At 45.6% G+C, this 24949-nt stretch overlaps 3 protein-coding genes across 5 annotated transcripts in view; 1 reads left to right on the plus strand and 2 right to left on the minus strand.

Annotated features, from left to right (window-relative positions):
- The window catches only part of ptgs1 (prostaglandin-endoperoxide synthase 1), an 11534-nt gene extending 5303 nt beyond the window's left edge, over positions 1-6231 (plus strand). Inside the window, exons 3-11 of the mRNA XM_008124655.3 lie at positions 1026-1142; positions 1298-1438; positions 2148-2291; positions 2387-2568; positions 2682-2765; positions 2857-3103; positions 3823-4109; positions 4383-4530; positions 5685-6231. Of these exons, the coding sequence (XP_008122862.2) occupies positions 1026-1142; positions 1298-1438; positions 2148-2291; positions 2387-2568; positions 2682-2765; positions 2857-3103; positions 3823-4109; positions 4383-4530; positions 5685-6046 (1712 nt within the window). The 3' untranslated portion in view covers positions 6047-6231. The remainder of the gene's footprint in view (positions 1-1025; positions 1143-1297; positions 1439-2147; positions 2292-2386; positions 2569-2681; positions 2766-2856; positions 3104-3822; positions 4110-4382; positions 4531-5684) is intronic.
- A 1539-nt stretch (positions 6232-7770) lies between these two features.
- On the minus strand, positions 7771-12528 carry pdcl (phosducin like). Of its 3 annotated transcripts, none has more exons than XM_062960548.1 (4): positions 12370-12528; positions 10640-10825; positions 9949-10130; positions 7771-8941 (listed from the first exon to the last, which is right to left on the minus strand). In XM_062960548.1, the coding sequence occupies exons 2-4, from the start codon at positions 10815-10817 to the stop codon at positions 8378-8380; spliced, it is 924 nt and encodes a 307-aa protein (XP_062816618.1). In that variant the 5' UTR covers positions 10818-10825; positions 12370-12528; the 3' UTR covers positions 7771-8377. The 3 variants fall into 3 exon arrangements, with proteins under 3 accessions (XP_062816618.1, XP_062816619.1, XP_062816620.1); XM_062960549.1 differs by lacking the exon at positions 12370-12528 and adding an exon at positions 12143-12310; XM_062960550.1 differs by lacking the exon at positions 12370-12528 and adding an exon at positions 12167-12191.
- A 1638-nt stretch (positions 12529-14166) lies between these two features.
- Positions 14167-24949, minus strand: part of rc3h2 (ring finger and CCCH-type domains 2) — a 41901-nt gene continuing 31118 nt past the window's right edge. The window contains 6 exon segments of the mRNA XM_062960551.1: positions 14167-21503; positions 22650-22792; positions 22988-23095; positions 23545-23679; positions 24073-24151; positions 24292-24376. Of these exon segments, the coding sequence (XP_062816621.1) occupies positions 21299-21503; positions 22650-22792; positions 22988-23095; positions 23545-23679; positions 24073-24151; positions 24292-24376 (755 nt within the window). The 3' untranslated portion in view covers positions 14167-21298.

Genomic DNA, 24949 nt, shown 5'->3' on the forward strand with positions numbered 1-24949 from the left:
ACTACATGTACACATATGCTCACAATCTCTGAGGATGCTTGCCATAGATGTGGACGAAACGTCAGGAGAGAATGCTTCTGGAACATGGCCAGACAGCCCGGAAAACTCACAGCAACTCTATGTTTACATATACAGTAGAGTCTCACTTATCCAATATAAACGGGCCAGCAGAACGTTGGATAAGCGAATATGTTGGATAACAAGGAGAGATTAAGGAGAAGCCCATTAAACATCAAATTAGGTTATGATTTTACAAATTAAGCACCAAAACATCATGTTATACAACAAATTTGACAGAAAAAGTAGTTCAATACGCAGGAATGCTACGTAGTAATTACTGTATTTACAAATTTAGCACCAAAATATCACGATGTATTGAAAACATTGACTACAAAAATGCATTGGATAATCCAGAACGTTGGATAAGTGAATGTTGGATAAGTGAGACTCTACTGTATGATTATCCGAAACTCGTAATGGAATTAGGAATTAGTCTTGCCTGCCACCTGGTGGCTGTATCAGGCATTGGAATGAACCACACCGAATCAATGCACAAGCCTAATACATAGTGGGAATGTTCAAAAGTAACCATATTCTGGGAAAGGATAATAAACAAGGGGAAGAATATTTTAAAAGACCTCTACAAGTCCATTTAGACAAGATACTAATGGGAACGTTAGGAAACAAGGGAGTTAATGGGAAGGAACGAGAACTGTTCAAAACCATAATCGCATTGTTGCGGAAAGACGCAAATGGAGCGGACGCCAGAGAACGGGAACAATTGCCTCTAGGAACAGGCTCAGTTTCAAATTATAACAAGTGTAACGAAGGAGGAGACGCAAGAGGATAAAAAATAAGAAACTACGGCATATACAGAATGAGTACAAAAGGATAATATGTAAACATTGCAAGGGAATACTAATAATAGGGCTTGCAAAGGCCTGTAACTGGAATAGGTGATAATTAATGCGACGAAAATGTATTAAGAGAAAACGAATTAAAAATTCTCCTTTGTTCCCCGGCAGTGAATCCCTGCTGCTCTTTCCCATGCCAGAACAAAGGCGTGTGCGTCCGCACCGGCGTGTCCGGCTACGAGTGCGATTGCACCCGGACCGGTTACTACGGCACCAACTGCACTGTGCGTGAGTACATTTCCACCCTTTGATTGACATTTTGGGATGGATACTACGCCGGAAAAGTATTGGGACGCGTCCAGAGCTTCGGGCTTCTGGGGAAAAGGGGGTTGGACTAGATGGCCTTTAGCGGTCTCTCCCAGCTCTATCATTCTCCGATTTAGCCGAATTCTGGACGCGCCTCCATGACGCCGTGCGGCCCTCGCCCGCCTTCTACCACTTCATCCTGACCCATTTCAAGTGGTTCTGGGACGTCATCAACAACACGTTCATCCGGGATACCTTGATGAGGCTGGTGCTGACCAGTGAGTAATTGGTGGGGTTCAGAACGCTCTCTGCATACAGAGTGAACTACAACTTCCACACGGGTGGGTCAACGCTGCCCAAACCCATCCCATATGTTGAGTTGGTCACCAGGGTTCTGTGTGCCAAGTTTGGTCCAGATCCATCATCGGTAGGGTTCAGAATGCTCTCTGCATACAGGGTGAACTATAACTATAACGGGTGTACTACAACTCCCAGATACCAAGAGCAATCACTGCCATACCCCACCAGTATTCAGTTGTTGGGGTCTGTGTGCCAAGTGTGGTCCAGGCTGCAACATATACACATAATTATGGGGAAATAATAATAACAATACTCTATTTAGTGCCAAGAAAAGGCAGTTAAGGTTTTCCCAGCGTTTGAAAGATAAACAAAGGGATTCCAGGTGTGACTTGAAGGTGGCCGCTTCAAATCCAACCCAGGGAGAGCACGGAGGAGCTCCCTCTGTCAGCTCTGACTCCTCATGCATGCGGGGACATGAGAGAAGCCTCTCACGAGGATGGTCAAGACATCAAAACACCTAGGCAACGTCTTTGCAGACAGACAATTCTCTCACACCAGAAGCTACTTGTCGTTTCTCAACACGAAAAAAATAGATACCGTACATAGGCGATTATTGCTATTGTTATGGTCCAGGTTTGGTTACCCAATGCGATATTGACGTGGTCTCCCTTCCTTCCCTCCCTGCAGTGCGGGCCAACCTCATTCCCAGCCCGCCCACCTACAACTCCAGGTACGGCTACCTCAGCTGGGAGTCCTATTCCAACCTGAGCTACTTCACCCGCGTCCTGCCGCCGGTGCCCACCGACTGCCCCACGCCCATGGGCACCAAAGGTGAGCGCGGACGTCATGTACGGCCGTAGGGGTGCCGTCCACCGCGGCACGGGTTCAGGCCGGACCTGTCTGTCTATCTGTCTCTCTGTCCGCAGGGCCGTCGCCGCTCCCGGACCCGCAGGTCGTGGTTGAGCGTCTCCTGCTCCGCCGGACCTTCCGACCGGCCCCGCAGGGCACCAACCTGATGTTCGCCTTCTTCGCCCAGCACTTCACCCACCAGGTCTTCAAGACCTCCGGCAAGATGGGGCACGGCTTCACCAGGGCCCTGGGACACGGGGTGAGGCCCCCAAAGGGCAGGGAGGGAGGAACCATCCGATCCTTCCCGACAGATGGCCACCCCGCCACAGATATGACTAAGAGATAGATACGATTCCTCATCCTTTTCTGCAGGTGGACCTGGGACACATTTATGGGGACAACCTGGACCGGCAGCACCAGCTCCGGCTCTTTCGGGACGGGATGCTCAAGTACCAGGTAGGATCCTCCTATGTTCATCGTACACCTTTTAAGAGCAATGGGGTTACCTGTCTTGACTCCGCCCGCCCCCGCTCTCTCCCCGGTGCAGATGGTCAAGGGGGAGATGTACCCGCCCTCGGTGGAGGAGGCCCCGGTGCACATGATCTACCCGGCGCACGTCCCGCCCGAGGCCCGCCTGGCGGTGGGGCAGGAGGTCTTTGGCCTGCTCCCGGGACTCATGATGTTCGCCACCATCTGGCTGCGCGAGCACAACCGGGTCGCCGCCCTCCTCAAGGACGAGCACCCCGCCTGGGACGACGAGCAGCTCTTCCAGACCGCCAGGCTCATCCTCATTGGTGAGGCCGGAAGGAAGGAGGGAGGGAAGGGTCACTCCAAGGTTTGCCAGGGGTCAACTGGTGATTATTCCAAGAGTCAGTCCTAAATTTCCCAAGGGTCACTCCTTGAGCATCCCAAGGGTCATTCCTACATTTTCTAAGGGTCACCTAGACTATTCCAAGGGTCACTCCTAGACTATTCCAATAGTCACTTTTAGACTATTCCAAGGGTCACTCCTTGAGAATTCCAAGGGTCACTCCTACATTTGCCAAGGGTCACTCCTGGACTATTCCAATGGTCACTCCTTGAGTATTCCAAGGATCACTCCTAGACTATTCCAAGGGTCACTCCTTGAGTATTCAAAGGATCACTCCTAGACTATTCCAAGGGTCACTCCTTGAGTATTCAAAGGATCACTCCTAGACTATTCCAAGGGTCACTCCTTGAGTATCCCAAAGGTCACTCCTAGACTATTCCAATGGTCACTTTTAGACTATTCCAAGGGTCACGTCTTGAGTATTCCAAGGGTCACTCCTTGAGTATTCCAATGTTCACACCTTGAGTATTCCAATGGTCACTCCTACATTTTCCAAGGGTCACCTAGACTTTTCCAATGGTCACTCCTTGAGTATTCCAAGGGTCACCTAGACTATTCCAAGGGTCACTCCTTGAGAATTCCAAGGGTCACCTAGACTATCCCAGTGGCCACCAACCAACGCTCTGACCGCTCTCCTCCCAGGGGAGACCATCAAAATCGTCATCGAGGACTACGTCCAGCACCTCAGCGGCTACTACCTGCAGCTGAAGTTCGACCCGGAGCTGCTCTTTGGGGCGCAGTTCCAGTACCACAACCGCATTGCGGTGGAGTTCAACCAGCTCTACCACTGGCACCCGCTCATGCCGGACACCTTCCGGGTCCAGGGCCAGGAGTACAGCTACGAGCAATTCATTTACAACACCTCCATGCTGACCGACTACGGCGTGGGCGCCCTGGTCGAGGCCTTCTCCAAACAACGGGCTGGCCAGGTAGGACCTTCGTGATGGCCATCCTCATTCATGGATAGCGTCGAACGTCATAATTTATGGTGCAATAGTCTCCTTCCACTATTGGAGATGTTAGGGGCTATTTCACTTTTAGTTCTAAGGTTCCTCCTTGGAGGTTTTTACACGTTGTATGGGTTTTGCTACACATCATCATGGTTTGTCCCAGAAATCAAGGGAAAGGGCTCTCTGGATCACACTTCTTGAGGAGTGTTGAGGTGCTCCAGGCTTTGTTTGATGGTATGGGGTCCTTTTCAGATCGGTGGGGTGCCGAACCTCCACAGAAACCTCCTGAAAGTAGCCACGGGGGCCATTGAGGAGTCCAGGCTGCTGCGCCTCCAGCCCTTCAACGAGTACCGGAAGCGGTTCAACCTGAAGCCCTACACGTCCTTCCAAGAGCTGACAGGTAACACGGGGACACGTTTATCACCTGGGATGAGGTATTTCGTGTACATAATAAAAGAGGGGTGCTTTTGCAGAAGTCCCATTGGGATCTACGTAGGTCACCTAGACCTTCTGGCCTTTGTTTAGGACACGTCCCATTGCGATATCTGGAGGCCATCCAATCCTTCTGGCCTTCCTTTAGGACAGAAGTCCCATCAGGATCTATGTAGGCCACCTAAATCTTCTGGCCTTTCTTTAGGACATATAGATAAGTTCTATTGGGATCTACGGAGGCCACCTAAACCTTCTGGCCTTCCCTTAAGACATACAGATAAGTCCCATTGGGAGCTATGAAGGCCACACAATCTTTCTGGCCTATGTTTAGGACACATCCCATTAGGATTTATGAAGGCCACCTAAACCTTCTGGCTATTGTTTAGGACTTAAGTCCCATTGGGATCTATGGAGACCACACAATCCTTCTGGCATTCCTTTAGGACATACAGATAAGTCCTATTGGGATCTACGGAGGCCACCTAAGCCTTGAAGCCTTCCTTTAGGACTTTATGGAGGCCACCTAAACCTTCTGGCCTTTGTTTAGGACACATCCCATTAGGATTTATGAAGGCCACCTAAACCTTCTGGCTATTGTTTAGGACTTAAGTCCCATTGGGATCTATGGAGACCACACAATCCTTCTGGCATTCCTTTAGGGCATATCGCTAAGTCCTATTGGGATCTATGGAGGCCACCTAATCCTTGAAGCCTTCCTTTAGGACTTTATGGAGGCCACCTAAACCTTCTGGCCTTCCTTGAGGACATATCGCTAAGTCCTATTGGGATCTATGGAGGCCACCTAATCCTTGAAGCCTTCCTTTAGGACTTTATGGAGGCCACCTAAACCTTCTGGCCTTCCTTGAGGACATATCGCTAAGTCCTATTGGGATCTATGGAGGCCACCTAATCCTTGAAGCCTTCCTTTAGGACTTTATGGAGGCCACCTAAACCTTCTGGCCTTCCTTGAGGACATATCGCTAAGTCCTATTGGGATCTACGGAGGCCACCAAATCCTTGAAGCTTTCCTTTAGGACTTTATGGAGGCCACCTAGACCTTCTGGCCTTCCTTGAGGACATATCGCTAAGTCCTATTGGGGTCTGTGCCCCTTTCGTCCTCAGGGGACGAGGCGTCGGCATCTGCCTTGGAGGAGCTGTACGGCGACATCGACGCAGTGGAGTTCTACCCGGGGATGCTGGTGGAGAAGGCGCAGCCGCGGGCCATCTTTGGGGAGAGCATGGTGGAGATCGGGGCGCCCTTCTCCCTGAAGGGCCTGCTGGGGAACCCCATCTGCTCCCCCGAGTACTGGAAGCCCAGCACCTTCGGCGGGGAGACCGGCTTCCGGCTGGTGAAGACCACCACGTTCCGGGACCTGGTCTGCCGCAACCTCAAGGCCAAGGAGGAGAAGGAGTGTCCCTACGTGGCCTTCCAGGTCCCCGAGACGGCCCTCGAGGCGGAGGGCGCGGAGAGGAAGGAGCTGTAGGGTGGCCCTTCCTCCCAGGAAGGAGGGAAGAGAGACACACGCCCACGAGACCTGGGGAATGCTTCCTTGGGGGACCACAACTCCCATCATCCCCCGGGCTGGGTCAGGAAGGACACGGCAGGCGGAACTATGCTTGGCACAGGTTGGCTTTTCTAATAAAGAAGGTGGTTTTGCTAATGCTTCAATACTGATGCATATAGGAAGGTTAGCATGATGGTCCACATACACAAAAGACTCCAATATGCTGATGATAACATAGTCTGTGCTCATTCAGAAGACCTACAATGCCTGTTATAGAACTGCAATATGCTGATGATAACACAGTCTGTACTGGAAGGCCCTCTCTATCAATACTGATGCACATAGGAAGGTTAGCATGTTGGTTCACGTACACAAAAGACCTATAATATTTGTTATAGAACTGCAGTATGTGGATGATAACATAGTCTGTGCTCATTCAGAAGACCCACAACGTCTGTTATAGAACTGCAGTATGCTGATGATAACATAATCTGTACTGGAAGGCCCTTTCCATCAATACTGATGCACATAGGAAGGTTAGCATGTTGGTTCACATACACAAAAGACCTACAGTATCTGTTATAGAATTCCAATATGCTGATGATAACATAGTATGTACTGGAAAGCCCTCTCTAACAATACTGATGCACGTAGGAAGGTTAGCATGTTGATTCACATACACAAAAGACCTACAATGTCTGTTATAGAACTCCAATATGCTGATGATAACATAGTCTGTGCTCATTCAGAAGACCTACAATGCCTGTTATAGAACTGCAGTATGCTGATGATAACATAGTCTGTACTGGAAGGCCCTCTCTATCAATACTGATGCACATAGGAAGCTTAGCATGTTGGTCCACATACTCTATCAATACTGATGCATGTAAGAAGGTTAGCATGTTGGTTCACATACACAAAGGCATTTATATCAATGTCCATGCATACATGCATGTATGAATGTATGTTGGGTTGTTGTGTGTTTTCCGGGCTATATGGCCATGTTCCTGCCATAGATGTGGGCGAGAACGTCAGGAGAGAATGCTTCTGGAACACTGCCAGACAGCCCGGAAAACGCACAACAACCCTGTGATTCCATCCATGAAAAGCCTTCGACAACACATGTGCGTATGTTGGTTTGTCCCACAACGTCCTCTATCTTTGCGGGACAAAGCAACAGACGTAAACAAATACAAACATATATTTTCTTCTCTGGAAGTTTTGAAGCAGGAGGCAGGTGGTCACCTGTCGGGAGGGCTTTGATTGTGTTTGTATAGATGGCCCTTGGAGGCCTCCAAAAATCCCACAAACCTATTACAATAGAGTCTCACTTATCCAACATAAACGGGCCAGCAGAACATTGGATAAGCGAATATGTTGGATAGTAAGTAGAGATTAAGAAAAAGCCTATTAAACATCAAAATAGGTTATGATTTTACAAATTAAGCACCAAAACATCATGTTATACAACAAATTTGACAGAAAAGGTAGTTCATTACACATTAATGCTATGTAGTAATTACTGTATTTACGAATTTAGCACCAAAATATCACAATGCATTGAAAATATTGACTGCAAAAATGCGTTGGATAATCCAGAACGTTGGATAAGTGAGACTCTACTGTACTACAACCGTAAAGAAGGGGAGTAAATTTCCTTGCTGATGGAAAGATGACAAAAAGCATTTCAGGAATTCACCGGGGCGGGTTGTTATGCTTTATTGCATTAATTTACGGAATGGTTAGGAATGGTTTACACAGCGAGGGTTTAGGAAAATAGAGCCCGAGGTTCCCGGGAAAACAACAAACACAACGACACAAAAGAACGGCCCACTCTGGGGACGTTGTACAGGTTTCAAGGAGGGAAGAACAAGAAGAAGACACCCCAAAAGTTTGCAGGAAAAGTCCCAAGGGTCCGTGCCTAAGGGGGAGCGAGATGGCCTACGAAACACGGGACCCAACTAGATTGCAAACAGGGAAAAAGGAGTTGGAAAAAGTCCAGTTTTGGGGAAACTAAGGCGCTTTGACACCACGCTTGACCATGAGGGCTCAATGCTGTGGAACGATGGGAGTAGAGGCACCCCGAGGCCGAAGCGGTGCCTCCGACGATTCCAAGTGGTGTCAACGCGCAGAGTGCTCCCAGTTCGCGACCGAGCGATGTCAACAAGCACCTGGTCTTCTACAAACTCTACTTTCCGACCCAAAGCTTGGAAAGGTGTATCGGGGAGTGGGGTGGGCCTCCTAAGACGTCTTATACGCTACATTTCGACACTACCTTGGGATCTTGGGACGCGGAGTTTGCAACGTGGTCTAGTCGATGTCTAAGTCGCTGCCGTCGTCGTCGGCATCGTCACCGCCGCCCGGGACGGGCGCCTCCTTCTCCGGCAACAGGCCACACTCCTGCAGGAAGGACTCCAGGTCGTCCGCGAAGAAGTCCAGGCCCAGCTGGTCGGTGATGCGGACGAAGTTGCCCACCAGCTCGCCCCCCTTGTAGACCAGCAGGGCCGGGAGGGCGGCGGCGGCGAAGCGGGGGCTGGCCCCCACCAAGGCGCTGCGTCCACGGCAGAACTTCACCCCCGGGTACTGCCCCGCCAGGCAGGCCAGGCAGCCGTCCAGCGCCTCCGCCCCCGGGACGCCCTCCTCGTAGAGGTGGACCAGCACCAGCGCGCCCCGCGGGCCCCCGTCCACCGCCTCCAGGAAGGCCTCCCCGCTCGTCAGCTCAAAGACGCGCCGGAACTGCTGCGGGGCGCCGGCGCCGTACAGCTGGCGCCGCATCTCCTCCATGCGCTGCTGGCGGTACTGCTGCAGGAAGGCCTCGTCGTCATCGTCGTCGTCATCTTCCGTCTCCTCCAGGCCACGCTTCTGCAGCGTCAGCTAGGGAAATTATCATAATAATACTTTATTAAGTGACAAGGAAAGGCAGCTAAGGTTTTCCCAGCGTTTGAAAGATAAACAAAGGGATTCCAGGTATAATAATAATAATAATAAGGCTATCCACAAAGTAGGTTACGTTTTGGATTTTAAAAAGGACAAAATATAGGAGAAATCATTTACCATATGCAGCTGAAAGACACATTCCAATACTACAATCTCACGTAGGTAAAGGTAAAGGTTTTCCCCTGTCATTAAGTCCAGTCATGAGCGACTCTAGGGCTTGGTGCTCATCTCCATTTCTAAGCCGAAGAGCTGGTGTTGTCCGTAGACATCTCCAAGGTCATGTGGCCACTGGCATGACTGCATGGAGCGCCCTTACCTTCCCACTGGAGCGGTACCTATTTATCTACTCACATCTGCATGTTTTCGAACTGCTAGGTTGGCAGGGATTTGAACCTGGGACCTTTCGGTCTGCAAGTTCAGCAGCTCAGTGCTTTAACACACTGCGCCACCACCAGGGGCCCAATCTCACGTAATCCCCACTGAAATCTAGGCACGTCTCATATAGATAAATGAGTTTGAAAAGGTCTGCCCCTGTAAATTTGCCACCTCTCTCCTCCATTTCCAACAATGGGGGCGTGGCTGGCAGCGCTGCATTTTGGCTACGCTGCAGGGAGGGAGACGGGGGAAGAGCTGAGGACACAAGCGGGGAATTTACTGGAGCAGGACTTTTCAAACTCATTTCAAACTAATTTTATTGTCATCCATTTTTATTTCTGAAATGTACCACCCTCGGCTTATACTGGAGTCAATGTTTTCCCAGTTTTTTTGTGGTAAAATTAGGTGCCTCGGCTTATATTCGCGTCGGCTTATACTCGAGTATATATGGTATTAGCTCTTCCTTTTGGGTGAAAAGGTGTCACACAGGAGGCTGGGGTGCAACACCCGAGGCCGAGGCCGGTCTTGCGGGGCTGTGATTGTGCATGTGTGTGTGCGTGTGCCTTTACCTTGCTGCCAAGCTTCTCCCGCAGCTCGGCCTGCCTCCGCCGGTCCTCCTCCTCGTCCAGGTGGGAGCGGCAGCTGAGGGAGAGGCGCTGGACGAGCCGCTTCATCTCCCGGGCCTGGTCCTCCCGGCGCTCCGTCTCCAGCTGCTTGAAGCGCCGCCAGTCGTGGATCACCCCTTTCGGGCCTGCGAGGGGCAGGGAGATGGCAGAGCAAGTCAGTCATACATACACACACACACACACACACACACACAGTGGGGGTTTTATTATTTATTTACAGTATTTATATCCCGCCCTTCTTTCTCACCCCGAAGGGGACTCAGGGCGGATTACAATGAACACATATATGGCATACATTCAATGCCAACAGACAAACAACATTCAGTTTAGACAGACACAGAGGCATTTTAACAACTTTCCAGCTTCATGATTCCGGCCACTGGGGGAGCTGTTGCTTCACCGTCCACTTGGTGGCTGTTCTTCCTCATTCTTTTCCTCGTGTTTTGCTGGCAGTTTTATGGTGTTGTAAATTAGTTAAATTAGCCTCCCGCATAAAGCGTACCTAAATTTTCCCTACTTGACAGATGCAACTGTCTTTCGGGGCTGCATAGGTCAACAGCAAGCCGAGGCTATTTTTTTTTAATGGTCGGAGGCTTAACTCGACCCGTTTTTAGCAGAGGAGCCTTCTGCACACCTGTGTTGACGGCACTGCCATCGCTGCTCAGAGCCATCTCCTGCCGAAGGGCGCAGCGGGGCCCTTCCTGCTCCTTGTCCTCCTTCTCGCTGTCCTCGTCATCCTCCTCGTCCTCTTCGCTGCTGCTGTAGTAATACTGGAGCTTCTCCCCCAGGAGCTTGTCGTCCAGCGTCGTCATGGCCAAAGCTGCAGCGAGAAAGACAATGCAAAGGAGAAACAGATAGAGATAGAGATATACAGGCCATCCCCATTACAAACATCCGACAACAGGGGTGTTAACCATGTCCTGTGCTACCCAGAGCTAACACACACACACATTATTATTATTATATTTATTTATACCCCGCTTTACCTCTCCGAAGGGGACTTGAAATGGCCAGACATAAAAGCATCAGCATATTGCTATTATTATTATATATTTATTATAGAAATTTATTATTATATTATTATTTATTATTAACATCATATATTTATTATTACATATTTATTATTATATATTGATCATACTTTTATTAGCATTAGTATATATTTATTATCATATATTTATTATTACATATTTATCATTATACATTTATTAGAATTATTATACATTTGTTATTATCATAATTATATATTTATTATTACATATTCATTACGATTATATATTAATTATATATATTATATATATTTATTATTATCATTATATATACATTATTACACATATATTATTATTACATATTTATTATTATTAGAATCATCTATATTAATTACCATATATTTATTATTATAATTATGCTCATTATATATTTATTATAATATATGCAATTATACATTATTACTAAGACATATTTATTATTACATATTTATTATTATTATATATTTATCATTATACTTTTATTATTATTATATACTATTATCATTATATATACATTACTACATACTTATTATATATTATTATCATTATATATTTATTATTACATGTGTATTACTATTATATATTTATTATGATAGATTTATTACATATATATTTATATATTTATTATTATAATTATATATACATTATTGCACATTTATTATTATTACATATTTATTACTTTTAGAATCATCTATATTTACTGTCATATAATATTATCATATATTTATTGTTATAATTGTAATCATTATATATTTATAATATATATAATTATTATTACTATCATATATTTATTATTATATATTTAAAATAAAGAACTCTTGTCCGAGGCAAGTGTAAGCGTTGCCATTGGCCAGCTTGATTCGAACTAAATAGCCTTGCAGCTTCAAAGCCTGGCCGCTTCTGGGAGGTGTTAGCTGGCCCTGATTAATTCTTGTCAGAAAACAGGGGAATTCCAGCAAGGAAACAGCCAGGGCCAGCTAACACCTCCTAACAAAGAATTCCGCCCCCCTCCCAGGAAGGAAGCAGCCAGGCCTTGAAGCTGCAAGGCTATTAACTGCACTATTCACACTCGGCCCCAAGCAGACAAGGGTTCTTTCCTTCTCTCCCACCCTGGAGACATAGAGACACTCCACTTGGTCCTCTGAGGTCGCCGTTAGCCACAGAAGCAGGCGTACAGTCAGGAGAGAGTGCTGCTTGGGGCACGGCCAGGCAGCCCGGAAACCTCGCCGCAACCCAGCGGTTCCGGCCTTGAAAGCCTTCGACAACACAACAATAACAATAACAACACAACAATAACAAAGAACCGCAACGACGACGCCGACGTCAATTCGCTCACCTTCTGGGCCTTTCCTTTTCCCTCAGGAAAGCGGAAGCGCGGAGGATGCCGGGAGAGGAGGCGACCCAAGAGGGAAGAGAAACTCAGCCAGGCAAGCAGCCGACACTTCCGGTTCCCATCCGAACCACGCTGAGCCCTCCATGCCACTTTAACGCCTTTAAAAAAAAGCATTTTTAATACATTTAAAGGCTTCTTAAAACATTAAAAGGCTCCGACTTCTTTTTTGGAAGAATAGAAAAGAGGCTTCCTCTCCCCTTTCTCCCCTGATTCTCTATTTCGGGCCTTGTTTGGGAACCTGAAGTTCGGAATGCAGTAGGATTTGACTCTTTGGCGAGGGGGAGCGCGCATGCGCAGAGGAGCATCCTTGGCCTTCGCGCCTCCCTTTGGTTGGCCAGTGAAGGAAATCCCGCGCATGCGCAGTTACTATGGTTGCTCAGACTCAGGTGTATGGAAGAAACAAGAAGGAAACAGACCGAAAAGAAGGGAAAAAAAGCATAATACGAATAATACTAATACTAATAATACTAATAATAATATCAACAACAAAACAAAAACAATATATACATAATAATAATAATATACATATACATAATAATAATAATAATAATAATAATAATAATAATAATAATAATAATATATACATAATAATAATAATAGTAATAATAATATAATGACATTATTCCACAGGGATATAAACAAACCACAATCTGTTTAAGTAAGTTGTCTTCTGTGTGCCCAGGATGGAGTCTCTCTTCTGGTCTTGGCTGCTTATTGAGATTCTAGGTCTTTAGCTGCCAGTTTTGGACTCTTGCTTGCTGAGGGGCTCCTGCAAGTGTCTCTGTAGATCTTAGGAAGTGATTAGGCAGTGATGGCACGATCGTCAGCATAGGTATTATCATATTATTTTAATACATTTTTATATTGTTATAATTATATTGCTCTAATATTATTATTTTATATAATTAAAATAATATAATAAAATAATGATGTATTAAAATAACAATATATGATAATCATATTAAATAAATAAATAATAAATAGATGAATTATATTAGAATAATATATCATATAATATTAGAATAATAATAATAATAATAATAATAATATAATAACATTAAAAGTGACTCAGGTTGCTCCTGACACGAATAAAATAAAATCAAATCATAATAATATAATATTAGAGTAATATAATAATATAATAATACCATAATATTATATTAGAATGCTATAATAATAATATAATAACATATCAAAATAATATAATAATGTCATATTATGATAATCATATCAAATAAATAAATAAATAAATAATAAATAGATGAAATAATATTGGAGTAATAAAATAATAATATATTAAAATCCTATAATAATATAATATTAGAGTAATATAATAACATAGTAATGTATTAAAGTAATATCATAATATACTGATAATCATATTAAAAATAAATAAGTAGATGAAATATAATATTAGAGTAATATAATAATATATTAAAATCATAATATAATATTAGAGTAATATAATAATATAGTAATGTATTAAAATAATATAATATACTGATAATCGTATAAAAATAAATAAGGATGAAATATAATATTAGAGTAATATAATAATATATTAAAATCATAATATAATATTAGCGTAATATATTAATATAATAATATTTTGATCATATTAATAAAATAAATAAAAATAAAAATAAATAAACAAAAAATAAATAGATGAAACTATTATTCCAACATATTATTATTATTATTATTCCAATTTCCGCAACAAGAGAAGGAGGCAAGGCAAGGTTAGGTGGACAATTTCTTTTCTTTTATTATTATTATTATTTATGGCATGCAAATACATGTCAAGTACTGCAAACTTTGTTGTTGTTTTCTCCCCACTCCCTCCCCGCAATTATTAATTCTCTCTCAAAACACTGAGAAAAATAAAATAAAACCAAAACAAACGAACCACGATTCGCTAAAGTCCGTGACCAGCCCCCCCCCCCCCCCCCGAAAAGCTAACGGATTCGTCTCATGTGCTACGGCAAACACACGCAAACACACACACACGCAAACGCACACGCTTCCCGAAAATACAGACCGTACGGTCTAAAGCTTTCCCCTTTACGATCCTATTCCTAGAACACAAAAAGGGAGTAAAAAGGAGATTTTTACAGATTTCCCCCCCGCAAATTATATATATATATATCTATATATATATTTAAATAGAAGCTTAAAAATGAGCATTAAATCCCTCCATCGTCACGATGGCGTCTGCTTTATTATTATTATTATTAATATGATACATGATGGGTGTACACCATCGTCGTATAATTTTTTATTTAAATCTCAATCAAACAATAGATTCGCAAAGTAAAATGTCTAATACAGACGTAAAAATATCCACAACCGGCCGCACAGCCGACACAACAGGCCTCTCTCCCCAAAGCTAAGCAAGTTCGTACAAAATATAAGAACGACAACGCAACGAGAAACATACAAAATAAAATACTTCCAGGGGGGAAAAAAGGATATTCGTGGTCGTAAAAAGGCTCCGTAAAAGTGGTTGCGCATTGCGACTGGTCTGTGCAGTAGGAAGAGAAGCCACACGTGTGTTGTATCACAACTACAGTACCGTGTTTTTGTTTTTCGTCCGGGCAAAAAAATACGAAAATGCTAAAATTCCTATGGTCAGGGGTGTGGGATGTGTGCAAATATATATATATGTCCGATGGAGAGGTGTCTACTTTGTATTTCAACGGGAGAAAAATGGGCTCGTCGGATGTAAACGTTGCAAAGTGGGGAGGGGGTAATAAATATAGTTTTGGGAAGGGGAGGAATCAGTCCAGAAAATAGGACCGAAAAATGGACAATGACCGTTGAGCCTTGAACCGCAGCAACTTCAGCCCAGGTGCGCTGGCCACGATCTCATGGGATATATAATAATAACTAAACACAGCTGTCTATTCTAAACAATATCTGAAAAATATGCACCACGATAAAGGTTCAAAGCATAGAACACAATATGTATATTAGAGCATCATATACATAATAATGTTAACAATAATACAAATAATAATACAACTGATGACTAAATTCAGTCAGCTGTAGTGACACATTATAAGTATAAAGATTTATAGACTGCAATCATCCAGATTTAAATGCTACACAGAGCAGTTTTCAGTATAGAACATATATCAGACATATATCAACAAAACTCCAACTAAAATTTGTTAGCAACACAGTATGTGTATATTCAGTCTCTCCAAAATGGTATGTAATATGCTGTGAAACTAAATATATACAAATCAATTGGCTCAAACCTGGCTTGGAGTCAAAACAAATCAGAGACTCTGTAGTCTTGGAGCAGTTCTATAGGACTCCTCGGGATGTAAATGCAGTCAATTAGCCGTAGCTTCAGTTTGTTGACAATAAATTCGGTTTTTCAGAGATAAGCTTCCAAATAGGGGAACAGATGTTGCAGTCGTTTACAATTTTAGTTGGAGTCTTGTTGATATATGTCTGATATTGTGTTCTATGCTTTGAACCTTTATCTCATGGGAGCCTGGTCGGGCTTAAATGAAGTGATTTGGCTGCAAGCGAATCAGCGGAGACAACGTTGCTCATGAGGATCGGTCTCCTGTTTGTGTTTCCGAGTTCCTGCCTAGGCTTAAGCGTCTGAAGGGGGAAAAGGAAGGGATTGTGGGAGTTGGAGTCCACAACACCTGGAGTGATAGTTTTCTGTGCTTTACCACAGAGTCGCAAACTCTTGACCGTCACGAAAATGACTGTCCGAGCTGCAGCAAAAGTGTTCAACACAATCTGCAAAAATAAAAATGGCAAAGTGGGCGATCCCGAGTCGAAACGAGCGCCTAGACACAACTTTGTGTTTTTCTACCGACAGTGGCAGCACAAAGGGAAAGCGAGAGAAGAACCTGCCAGTCACAGAACCAAACTCTCCGCGATGCTATCTTTCCAAAAACACAAAATGCCAATGAAGGGCAAGAGACCTCTTCGCCCGCATCCGAAAGGCAGGGCCCTAAAACAGGCTACGGTACGGCTCCAATCCTGGAAGCTGCCCAAAAAGAAACGGACCGTCCAGTCGTGGACGGAGACAGCACCGAACCAGAAGAAACAACTGTTTCGTGGTGAGATCGTGACGACAGTTTGGTCAAAGCTCAGAGCAAGACGGCACAGGTTTTGGCGCTTGGCAGGTCTCTTGGGTTGGCAAGGGCTCTGTTACGAAGCTCTGCGCTTCCCCACGAAGGTCTCGTGGATCTTTTGTGTACGGAAACGGCACTTTCCCACAAAAGTATTGCGGACCCTTTCGGGTACGCAAACGGAGCTTCCCCACGGAAGTATTGTGGATCATTCGTTTACAGAAACGACGCTTTCTATATAGGTATCGGGAGCTCGTTTGGGTACGGAAACGATTCTTTCCTACATAGGTATCGGGAGCTCGTTTGGGTACAAAAACGGAGCCTTCCCATGAAGGTATCGTGGATCTTTTGGGCACGAAAACGGCGCTTTCCTACATAGGTATCGGGAGCTCGTTTGGGTATGGAAACGGAGCCTTCCCATGAAGGTTTCGTGGATCTTTTGGGCACGAAAACGGCGCTTTCCTACATAGGTATCGGGAGCTCGTTTGGGTACGGAAACGACTCTTTCCTACACAGGTATCGCAAGCTCGTTTGGGTACAAAAACGGAGCCTTCCCATGAAGGTCTCGTGGATCTTTGGGCACGAAAACGGCGCTTTCCTACACAGGTATCGCGAGCTCGTTTGGGTACGGAAACGATTCTTTCTTACATAGGTATCGGGAGCTCGTTTGGGTACGGAAACGACTCTTTCCTACACAGGTATCGCAAGCTCGTTTGGGTACAAAAACGGAGCCTTCCCATGAAGGTCTCGTGGATCTTTGGGAACGAAAACGGCGCTTTCCTACACAGGTATCGCGAGCTCGTTTGGGTACGGAAACGATTCTTTCTTACACAGGTATCGCAAGCTCGTTTGGGTACAAAAACGGAGCCTTCCCATGAAGGTATCGTGGATCTTTTGGGCACGAAAACGGCGCTTTCCTACATAGGTATCGGGAGCTCGTTTGGGTATGGAAACGGAGCCTTCCCATGAAGGTTTCGTGGATCTTTTGGGCACGAAAACGGCGCTTTCCTACATAGGTATCGGGAGCTCGTTTGGGTACGGAAACGACTCTTTCCTACACAGGTATCGCAAGCTCGTTTGGGTACAAAAACGGAGCCTTCCCATGAAGGTCTCGTGGATCTTTGGGCACGAAAACGGCGCTTTCCTACACAGGTATCGCGAGCTCGTTTGGGTACGGAAACGATTCTTTCTTACATAGGTATCGGGAGCTCGTTTGGGTACGGAAACGACTCTTTCCTACACAGGTATCGCAAGCTCGTTTGGGTACAAAAACGGAGCCTTCCCATGAAGGTCTCGTGGATCTTTGGGCACGAAAACGGCGCTTTCCTACATAGGTATCGGGAGCTCGTTTGGGTACGGAAACGACTCTTTCCTACACAGGTATCGCGAGCTCGTTTGGGTACAAAAACGGAGCCTTCCCATGAAGGTCTCGTGGATCTTTGGGCACGAAAACGGCGCTTCCCGACAAAGGTATCACGGACTCTTTCGGGTACGGACATGATGCTTCCCCACAAAAGCATCGCGGACATTTTCGGGTACGGAAACGGCGGTGCTGTCGGATGGCTCCCTTCCAGTGTGAAAGCAATGTAAACAAAACTGGTGAAAAGGGAGCAGGAGCGGGTCTCAACGCGACCGATGGATCTGTAAACAATTCGCCAGTAACGAGTCGGAAGGTTCACACACACACACATATATATGTGTATATGTGTATCTTATAACTTAGACATTATCAAAAAAGGCAAAACGCACCAGATTTGTTCGGCTCGTAAACATCCGCCCCCAGGTTGTGCTGACGAGGCCCGGTTTCCCTGAAGCCGCGGATACGGGTCTCTCAAAGCTTTGCGCGGTTTCTATTTTTGTAACAAAATAGCCATTAAGATTTGTTTTCTTCCTTTTTTAAGAAAAAAATTATATATAAACATCGCCTTCAACATGGAAGATCGTGTCCATGTACGAGAGAGTTTTTTTGCATTGGCATATACAGCTACGTTTCTATCGATATCTGAACTCGGAAAGAAAATCCTAATCGGAAGCATTTCAAATTTTAAGATACAAATTCCTATATACAGAAGAACGGTGTCGTGACTGACATTAACGGTCGCGCGTGAAAAGAGATCCTTTCGGACAAAATCTGGATTTTAAAAATTTCCGATGGCTTTGTCTCGCTGCAACGGCGAGGCAGCGAAAAGCACTGAAACGCACAACGATTTGGCCGCTATACTACAAAGAGCGCTTCCGATACGCAGACAATGCTTTCCTCGATGCTAATGCAACCAGCCCTGGGATTATGGGATATTTACAACGTCAACAACAGGCGACAGACAACAAAAGAGCGCCCGAGTCCTGCGCAAAGAACGACAACCCTTGGCCGGGAACACGGTCGCCCTTGCGTCCAGTACACACCCAGGTGGGGGGAAAATTGCCGTTTTTTGGCTAAAATATTCCAGTACGATTTCCAGAGTAAACAACTTCACAGAAGTTAATCGAGACACGTTAAAAAAATCAAAGTGGAGAGAGAAACACCAACCAAATGCCAGCAAAAACAAAAGCGGGACAGGAAATAGAAAGATTCATGGCCGGAATCACTAGGTTGCTGGGATTTTTTCTGGCCATGTTCCAGAAGCATTCTCTCCTGACGTTTCCCCCACACCTAGGACCCACATATTAAAATTTCATTTTTGTTGGCCGGCCAGAATCCTAAAATAACACACAAAACAGCCCTTTTCCTATTCAAAGCCACACAACTGAGAATTGCATATCTGGAATCAATTGGGGTAAACTGTGCAGGTGATGCAGATATTTGACCTGAACGGGGTCTTGTTAACAGCTTGTTTATTTTAACTTCTTTTCTTTACCGCGGGTTGTATGTTGTATGTTGTATGTATGTCTATGTGTTAAATGTTTTGATACGGCCGATGGGCTAATCAATAAAACGTGGTTAACCTAGGACAGGCATCCTCAGTGTAGGGCCATGTTCCAGAAGCATTCTCACCTGACGTTTCGCCCACACCTAGGACAGGCATCCTCAGTGTACGGCCATGTCCCAGAAGCATTCTCTCCTGACGTTTCGCCCACATCTAGGGCAGGCATCCTCAGCGTACGGCCATGTTCCAGAAGCATTCTCTCCTGACCTTTCGACCACATCTAGGACAGGCATCCTCAGTGTGCGACCATGTTCCAGAAGCATTCTCTCCTGATATTTCACCCATACCTAGGACAGGCATCCTCAGTGTACGGCCATGTCCCAGAAGCATTCTCTCCTGATGTTTCGCCCACATCTAGGGCAGGCATCCTCAGTGTACGGCCATGTTCCAGAAGCATTCTCTCCTGATGTTTTGCCCACATCTTGGACAGGCATCCTCAGTGTAGGGCCATGTTCCAGAAGCATTCTCCCCTGACGTTTCGCCCACATCTTGGACAGGCATCCTCAGCGTACGGACATGTCCAAGAAGCATTCTCTCCTGACGTTTCGCCCACATTTTGGACAGGCATCCTCAGTGTATGGCCATGTCCAGGAAGCATTCTCTCCTGACGTTTCGCCCACATCTTGGACAGGCATCCTCAGCGTACGGACATGTCCAGGAAGCATTCTCTCCTGACGTTTCGCCCACATCTTGGACAGGCATCCTCAGTGTATGGCCATGTCCCAGAAGCATTCTCTCCTGACGTTTCGCCCACATCTAGGACAGGCATCCTCAGCATACGGCCAAGTCCCAGAAGAATTCTCTTTTCAATAAACACTAAAAGAATATAATAAACCATTACAAAATTACGATTTTTCCTTCCTCCCTGTCTCTTTCTCCTTCCTTCCTTCCTTCCTTCCTTCCTTCTTAAGGAGAAGGAAGGACGAAGGAAGGAGAAGCCGAAGGGAGAGAAAAGAAGGCTGAAGCAGCTTCGTTTTCTCCTCACAAGGCGGCGGCACAGAGACGCAGATTGACGAGCGAGATTGTAAACAACACAAATATGGCGTCCCGACTTTGCGGATTTTCACTTTCCATGGGTGGTCCTGGAACGCAACTCCCCCCATAAGTGAGGGAACACTGCCTATCCCAATGCGAGAAGGTCCGAAGACCGAGCAAGCTGGAGAATGCAGGCACTTGGATTTGTGACCACACAGAGGCAAACCACTCGACCTACGGAAGTGGCCACAGGTGAAACGGACGCGCAGAGTGGCGCACCGCTGCGTATAACACAACGAGGCGAAGCGGAAAGGAAGTGTTATCGACCCTGAACGAGGCGCCTTAACGTCAAGAACATCCCCAGCCTCTCTCTCTCGCTTACACAGACGCGCTATTTCGTGCAAAGTCCGAAAAAGCACACAACCGCAACCCTCACGCATCAAACAAACGGAAAGAAAGCAGGCCAAACACTTCTCGTTCGTCACAACACCCGCCTGAGGATCTGCCGGATTCACAACAATTCACTTGCAACGTTTTCCCGAGAGATGCCAAGCACGGCTCAAGTCAAAGACGCATCCGTGGAACAACCGGGTGCCAATTTAACAAGAAAAACCATGTCCAGAATCCCAGCCGAGGCCCCAGCAGTGGTGGTGTTGCCGTTACCTTTTCCCCAACATGACAAGGGCCCTGATTGGTCAACAAAGAGTTCACAGGAAACAAAACGACCCCAAATGCTATTTTCTTCCAAAAATATACATTATATAATAGACATATTTTATATATATATATATATATATATCTTAGATATAGATATATAGATATATATTTTAAAAAGCAAGTGTAATTGCTTCCTTAGTTCCGGAAGCAGAACACTCCTCAGCTGTTCACCATCTTGCCGTTTGCAACTGGCCGTACAAAGTCTCTGTCCCCTTCTCCTGGGACACGGGCCGTCTTGAGGACCAGGCTGCCCAGGCTCATTGTTGTCGCGGACACGCTGCCGTTCACGCCGCCCGCGGACGAGGAACGGGCCGCGGGTTGGACGAAGCAGGACGCCGCCGGCAAGGCTACTTTCCGCTTCTCCCTGGGTTTCGGGAGGAAAGGGGAAACCCAAAAGTCAGGGGAAGCGGGGAGACATCCTGGTCACAGGTCAAGAGCAAGATAACCGCACTACCAATCATTGCGCATGCTCCTAAACAACATCGGTGTGGGATGGATGAGAGTGTGAATGGATCTGGAAGGACTAGAGATGGAGTTAGCACACATTATTTATAAATACATAAATACATCTATATATATAAAGGAGTGATGGCATCACGGCAGTGGACAAAACAACAAAAGTAAACACCCCACAACCTCGAAAATTGACAGCATAACCCCTCATCCATGCCTCTAGGTTGATACAACACAAAGAAAAGAAAAATAAAGTCCTAATTAGAGGGAGAGGAATAATTGTTTTTATACAATTGCTGCCAGTTAGAAGGCTAAGCTCTGCCCACTTGATCTCCTGGAAACCCACTCAGCCCAGGGGACAGGCAGAGTTAGGCCTCACTTAGGCCTCTTCCACACTGCCTATAAGATACAGATTATCTGATTTTAACTGGATTATATGGCAGTGTAGACTCAAGGTCCTTCCACACAGCTATATAACCCATTTATAACGTACTTAATGTCAGGGGAAAACCTTTACCCTTTACCTTAACTACCACCAATTCCTCAATACTTTATTTCCCATACCATCATACTTTGCCACAGCAACGCGTGGCCGGGCACAGCTAGTAAATAAATAAATCTTTTCCCTGAAACTGTTGATAGAACAAAGTGTTTGACATTTGACTTAATAACCGGCTAGGACAAACGTAGGGTTATGTAAATAACTGAGACAGCGAATGCAAACACACACAACATTTTGGCTTGCTAGAGAGTACCTACATGATGTGGACCATGGAACATCTCACCTGATGTGATGCTTAATGATTAATGTAAGCCAGAGACGGCATTATAGTTAAATTCCACTGCTAGATTAGCCTCCTGCGCATGCTTGTAAAATGCTATAATTAGAAAGGCCATCCCAAAAGAGAGGTGGCAGTTCCTTATCAGGTTTGAGCTGACTTGCCACCGCTCTTTTGCAAATAATAAAGGGGTTGAAATCCAATCTGAGGAAAGGACGGGGCAAACGCAAGGAGGGTTTTCGCGGGAGTCGAGGCTGCCGTCGCGGTCCAACACTCACAGAGCAGCAAGATTTTCACCTAAGCTGGGCTGCGGTGGCGGGCGGGCCTCCTCCGGCTCCGGCGTGTGGCCGTTCTCCAGAGCGGAGCCGTTGAACAGAGCGCCGTCTCGCTCTCCGATCCCGAGCTGCAGGCCCAGAATCTCCTGAAAGAGGAGGAGGAGGAGGAGCAGAAGTCAGAATCCGGCCGACTGCGAGGGAGCTCACCTTCAAGGATCAAAACAAAAGGTTGGACGTGCATTTTGGACTCTCCGATCCCACCAGGTGGGCAGGACGGCCCCCACAGACCCCCACTCCTGCCCACAAACCACACAAACCCAAGCGCAAGTGCGTGTCCCTACTTCGATCTGCTCTCCCTGTCCGTCGAGCTCGTCGGCGTCCAGGGCTGAAAGTTCCAGTTCAATGTCTCGGTCCGGCTTTGCGTCCGCACTGTCCTCAGGGTAGTCCACCTGCGGGGCGGTGGAGAAAGGACAAAGCTTTCCTGTCTTTCTAGAACAGTGTTCCAGGGCATAGGCATTTTTGGAGAAATCTATATTATTATTATCATTACTATTATTATTGATAATAATAATTTTATTATTTTTATTATTATTATTATTATTATTATTATATTGTTGTTGTTATTATTATTATTATTATTATTATTGGTTTGTTATTATTGGCCCAGTTCGCGCTCACTTTAATCCTTGTTCTGTTTTTATTTTTTTTATTATGTCATTTTTTACTATTTTTTTTCTATGCCATTGTATATAAATGTGTTTTTATTCTGTTTTAATTTTTACTCGTCAATGACGTGTGTTATGTATGTATTTTATTTTGTTTTATTGTGATTACCTGGGCTCGGCCCTGTGTTATCCGCCCCGAGTCCCTTCAAGGAGATTCTTTTCTCCCCGTTTACCTCGCCATTCCTCAGGTTGATGTCCTTGCTCAGGAGGTTTAAGGTGAGGTGGGCGCCTCCGTCCAAGGAGCTCCACTTCTGCTGCGTGGCCAAGGCGTTGGCCTCTCTCTGGAGCAGCAGGGAGTTGCTTTTGGCCTGCGAGGAAGGGCGGAAGGAGAGGCAAAGGGTCAGCACAGCATCCCACGAAAGCGTGGAGGGCGCAAAGAAGCAAAGGTTCTGGGATTCTCAAGGAATCCTTACAGACAGACATAAAACGTTTTGTGGTCCCTGATAACGTCCCCATCCCTTCTCCAGCTCTACCTCTGTGCCGACACAGACATAAAACGTTTTGTGGTCCCTGATAACGTCCCCATCCCTTCTCCAGCTCTACCTCTGTGCCGACACAGACATAAAACGTTTTGTGGTCCCTGATAACATCTCAATTCCTTCTCCTCTGGCAACACGTATAACTTGTGCTGGGAGCAACACCACATCCCCACCATGCAGTTGCCAAGCCACGCAGGACAACGATGCCCCGCCAAGTCCTACCTGCTGCAGCTCTAGGCTCAGCTCTCCAGCGCTAGAGGACTTCCTTGTGGCGGAGATGTCCGTCACGACGAACCGGTCCCTTGAAAGAGAGGAAGGACCGAAAGAGTGACTCCTTGCGCGAGGTGGAGAACATTCTCTCCTTCCGACCTTGCTTCCAACCCTCCTCCCCTCCAGAGTCTCACTGAGGAGATCTAAGCAACCAGAACGCTCTTTGCCTACCGTTCGAGGAAACATGGCGACGGAGTGGAATCCGACGTGTAGGAACTCCACCTCGAATCAACGGTGCTGACGTAAGGGATATAATCTGGGGTGGACCAAAAGGAGAAGATCAGATACCACCTCCCTTGCCTTCTATGTCTCTTCTATACCCAACTCAAGGTGCAAAGCCCAGAGGGTGGAAGGGCTGTATGTGTCAGGATCGCCGTAGCGGCCTGGGACTGGCTGCTTCGGTTCTCTGCCATAAGAAGGGAGGTTGTAGTAAGAGTAGTGTAGATAAGACATCAGTTTGTGAGGGAAATATAAATTGCAGTTAACAGACTGTGGGCATAGTGTTTAGTCACTAGACAGCGGATGGGAGTTGGGCTGTTATATTACAGGGTGTTTGAGCGGGAAACTTTTAGAACTGCTTTTCAGTGCTTGTGGAAAGATGGAATAATAATAATAGTAATCCTAACAATAAATTAATAATAATAGTGTTAATGATAATGATAATAATCTATCTATATATATTTAAAAGGGTAATGAAATTTCGGCCTAAGACAAAACAACAAAACTGCACATCCCAGAAACTCTAAACAGGGCAGCACAACCCCTCATCCATGCCTCTACGTTCATACAACAAAAAGAAAAGAAAAATAAAGTCCTAATTAGAGGGAGA

The sequence above is a fragment of the Anolis carolinensis genome, unplaced genomic scaffold, assembly GCF_035594765.1.
Source record: "Anolis carolinensis isolate JA03-04 unplaced genomic scaffold, rAnoCar3.1.pri scaffold_7, whole genome shotgun sequence".
In the NCBI taxonomy this organism is placed as follows: domain Eukaryota; kingdom Metazoa; phylum Chordata; class Lepidosauria; order Squamata; family Dactyloidae; genus Anolis; species Anolis carolinensis.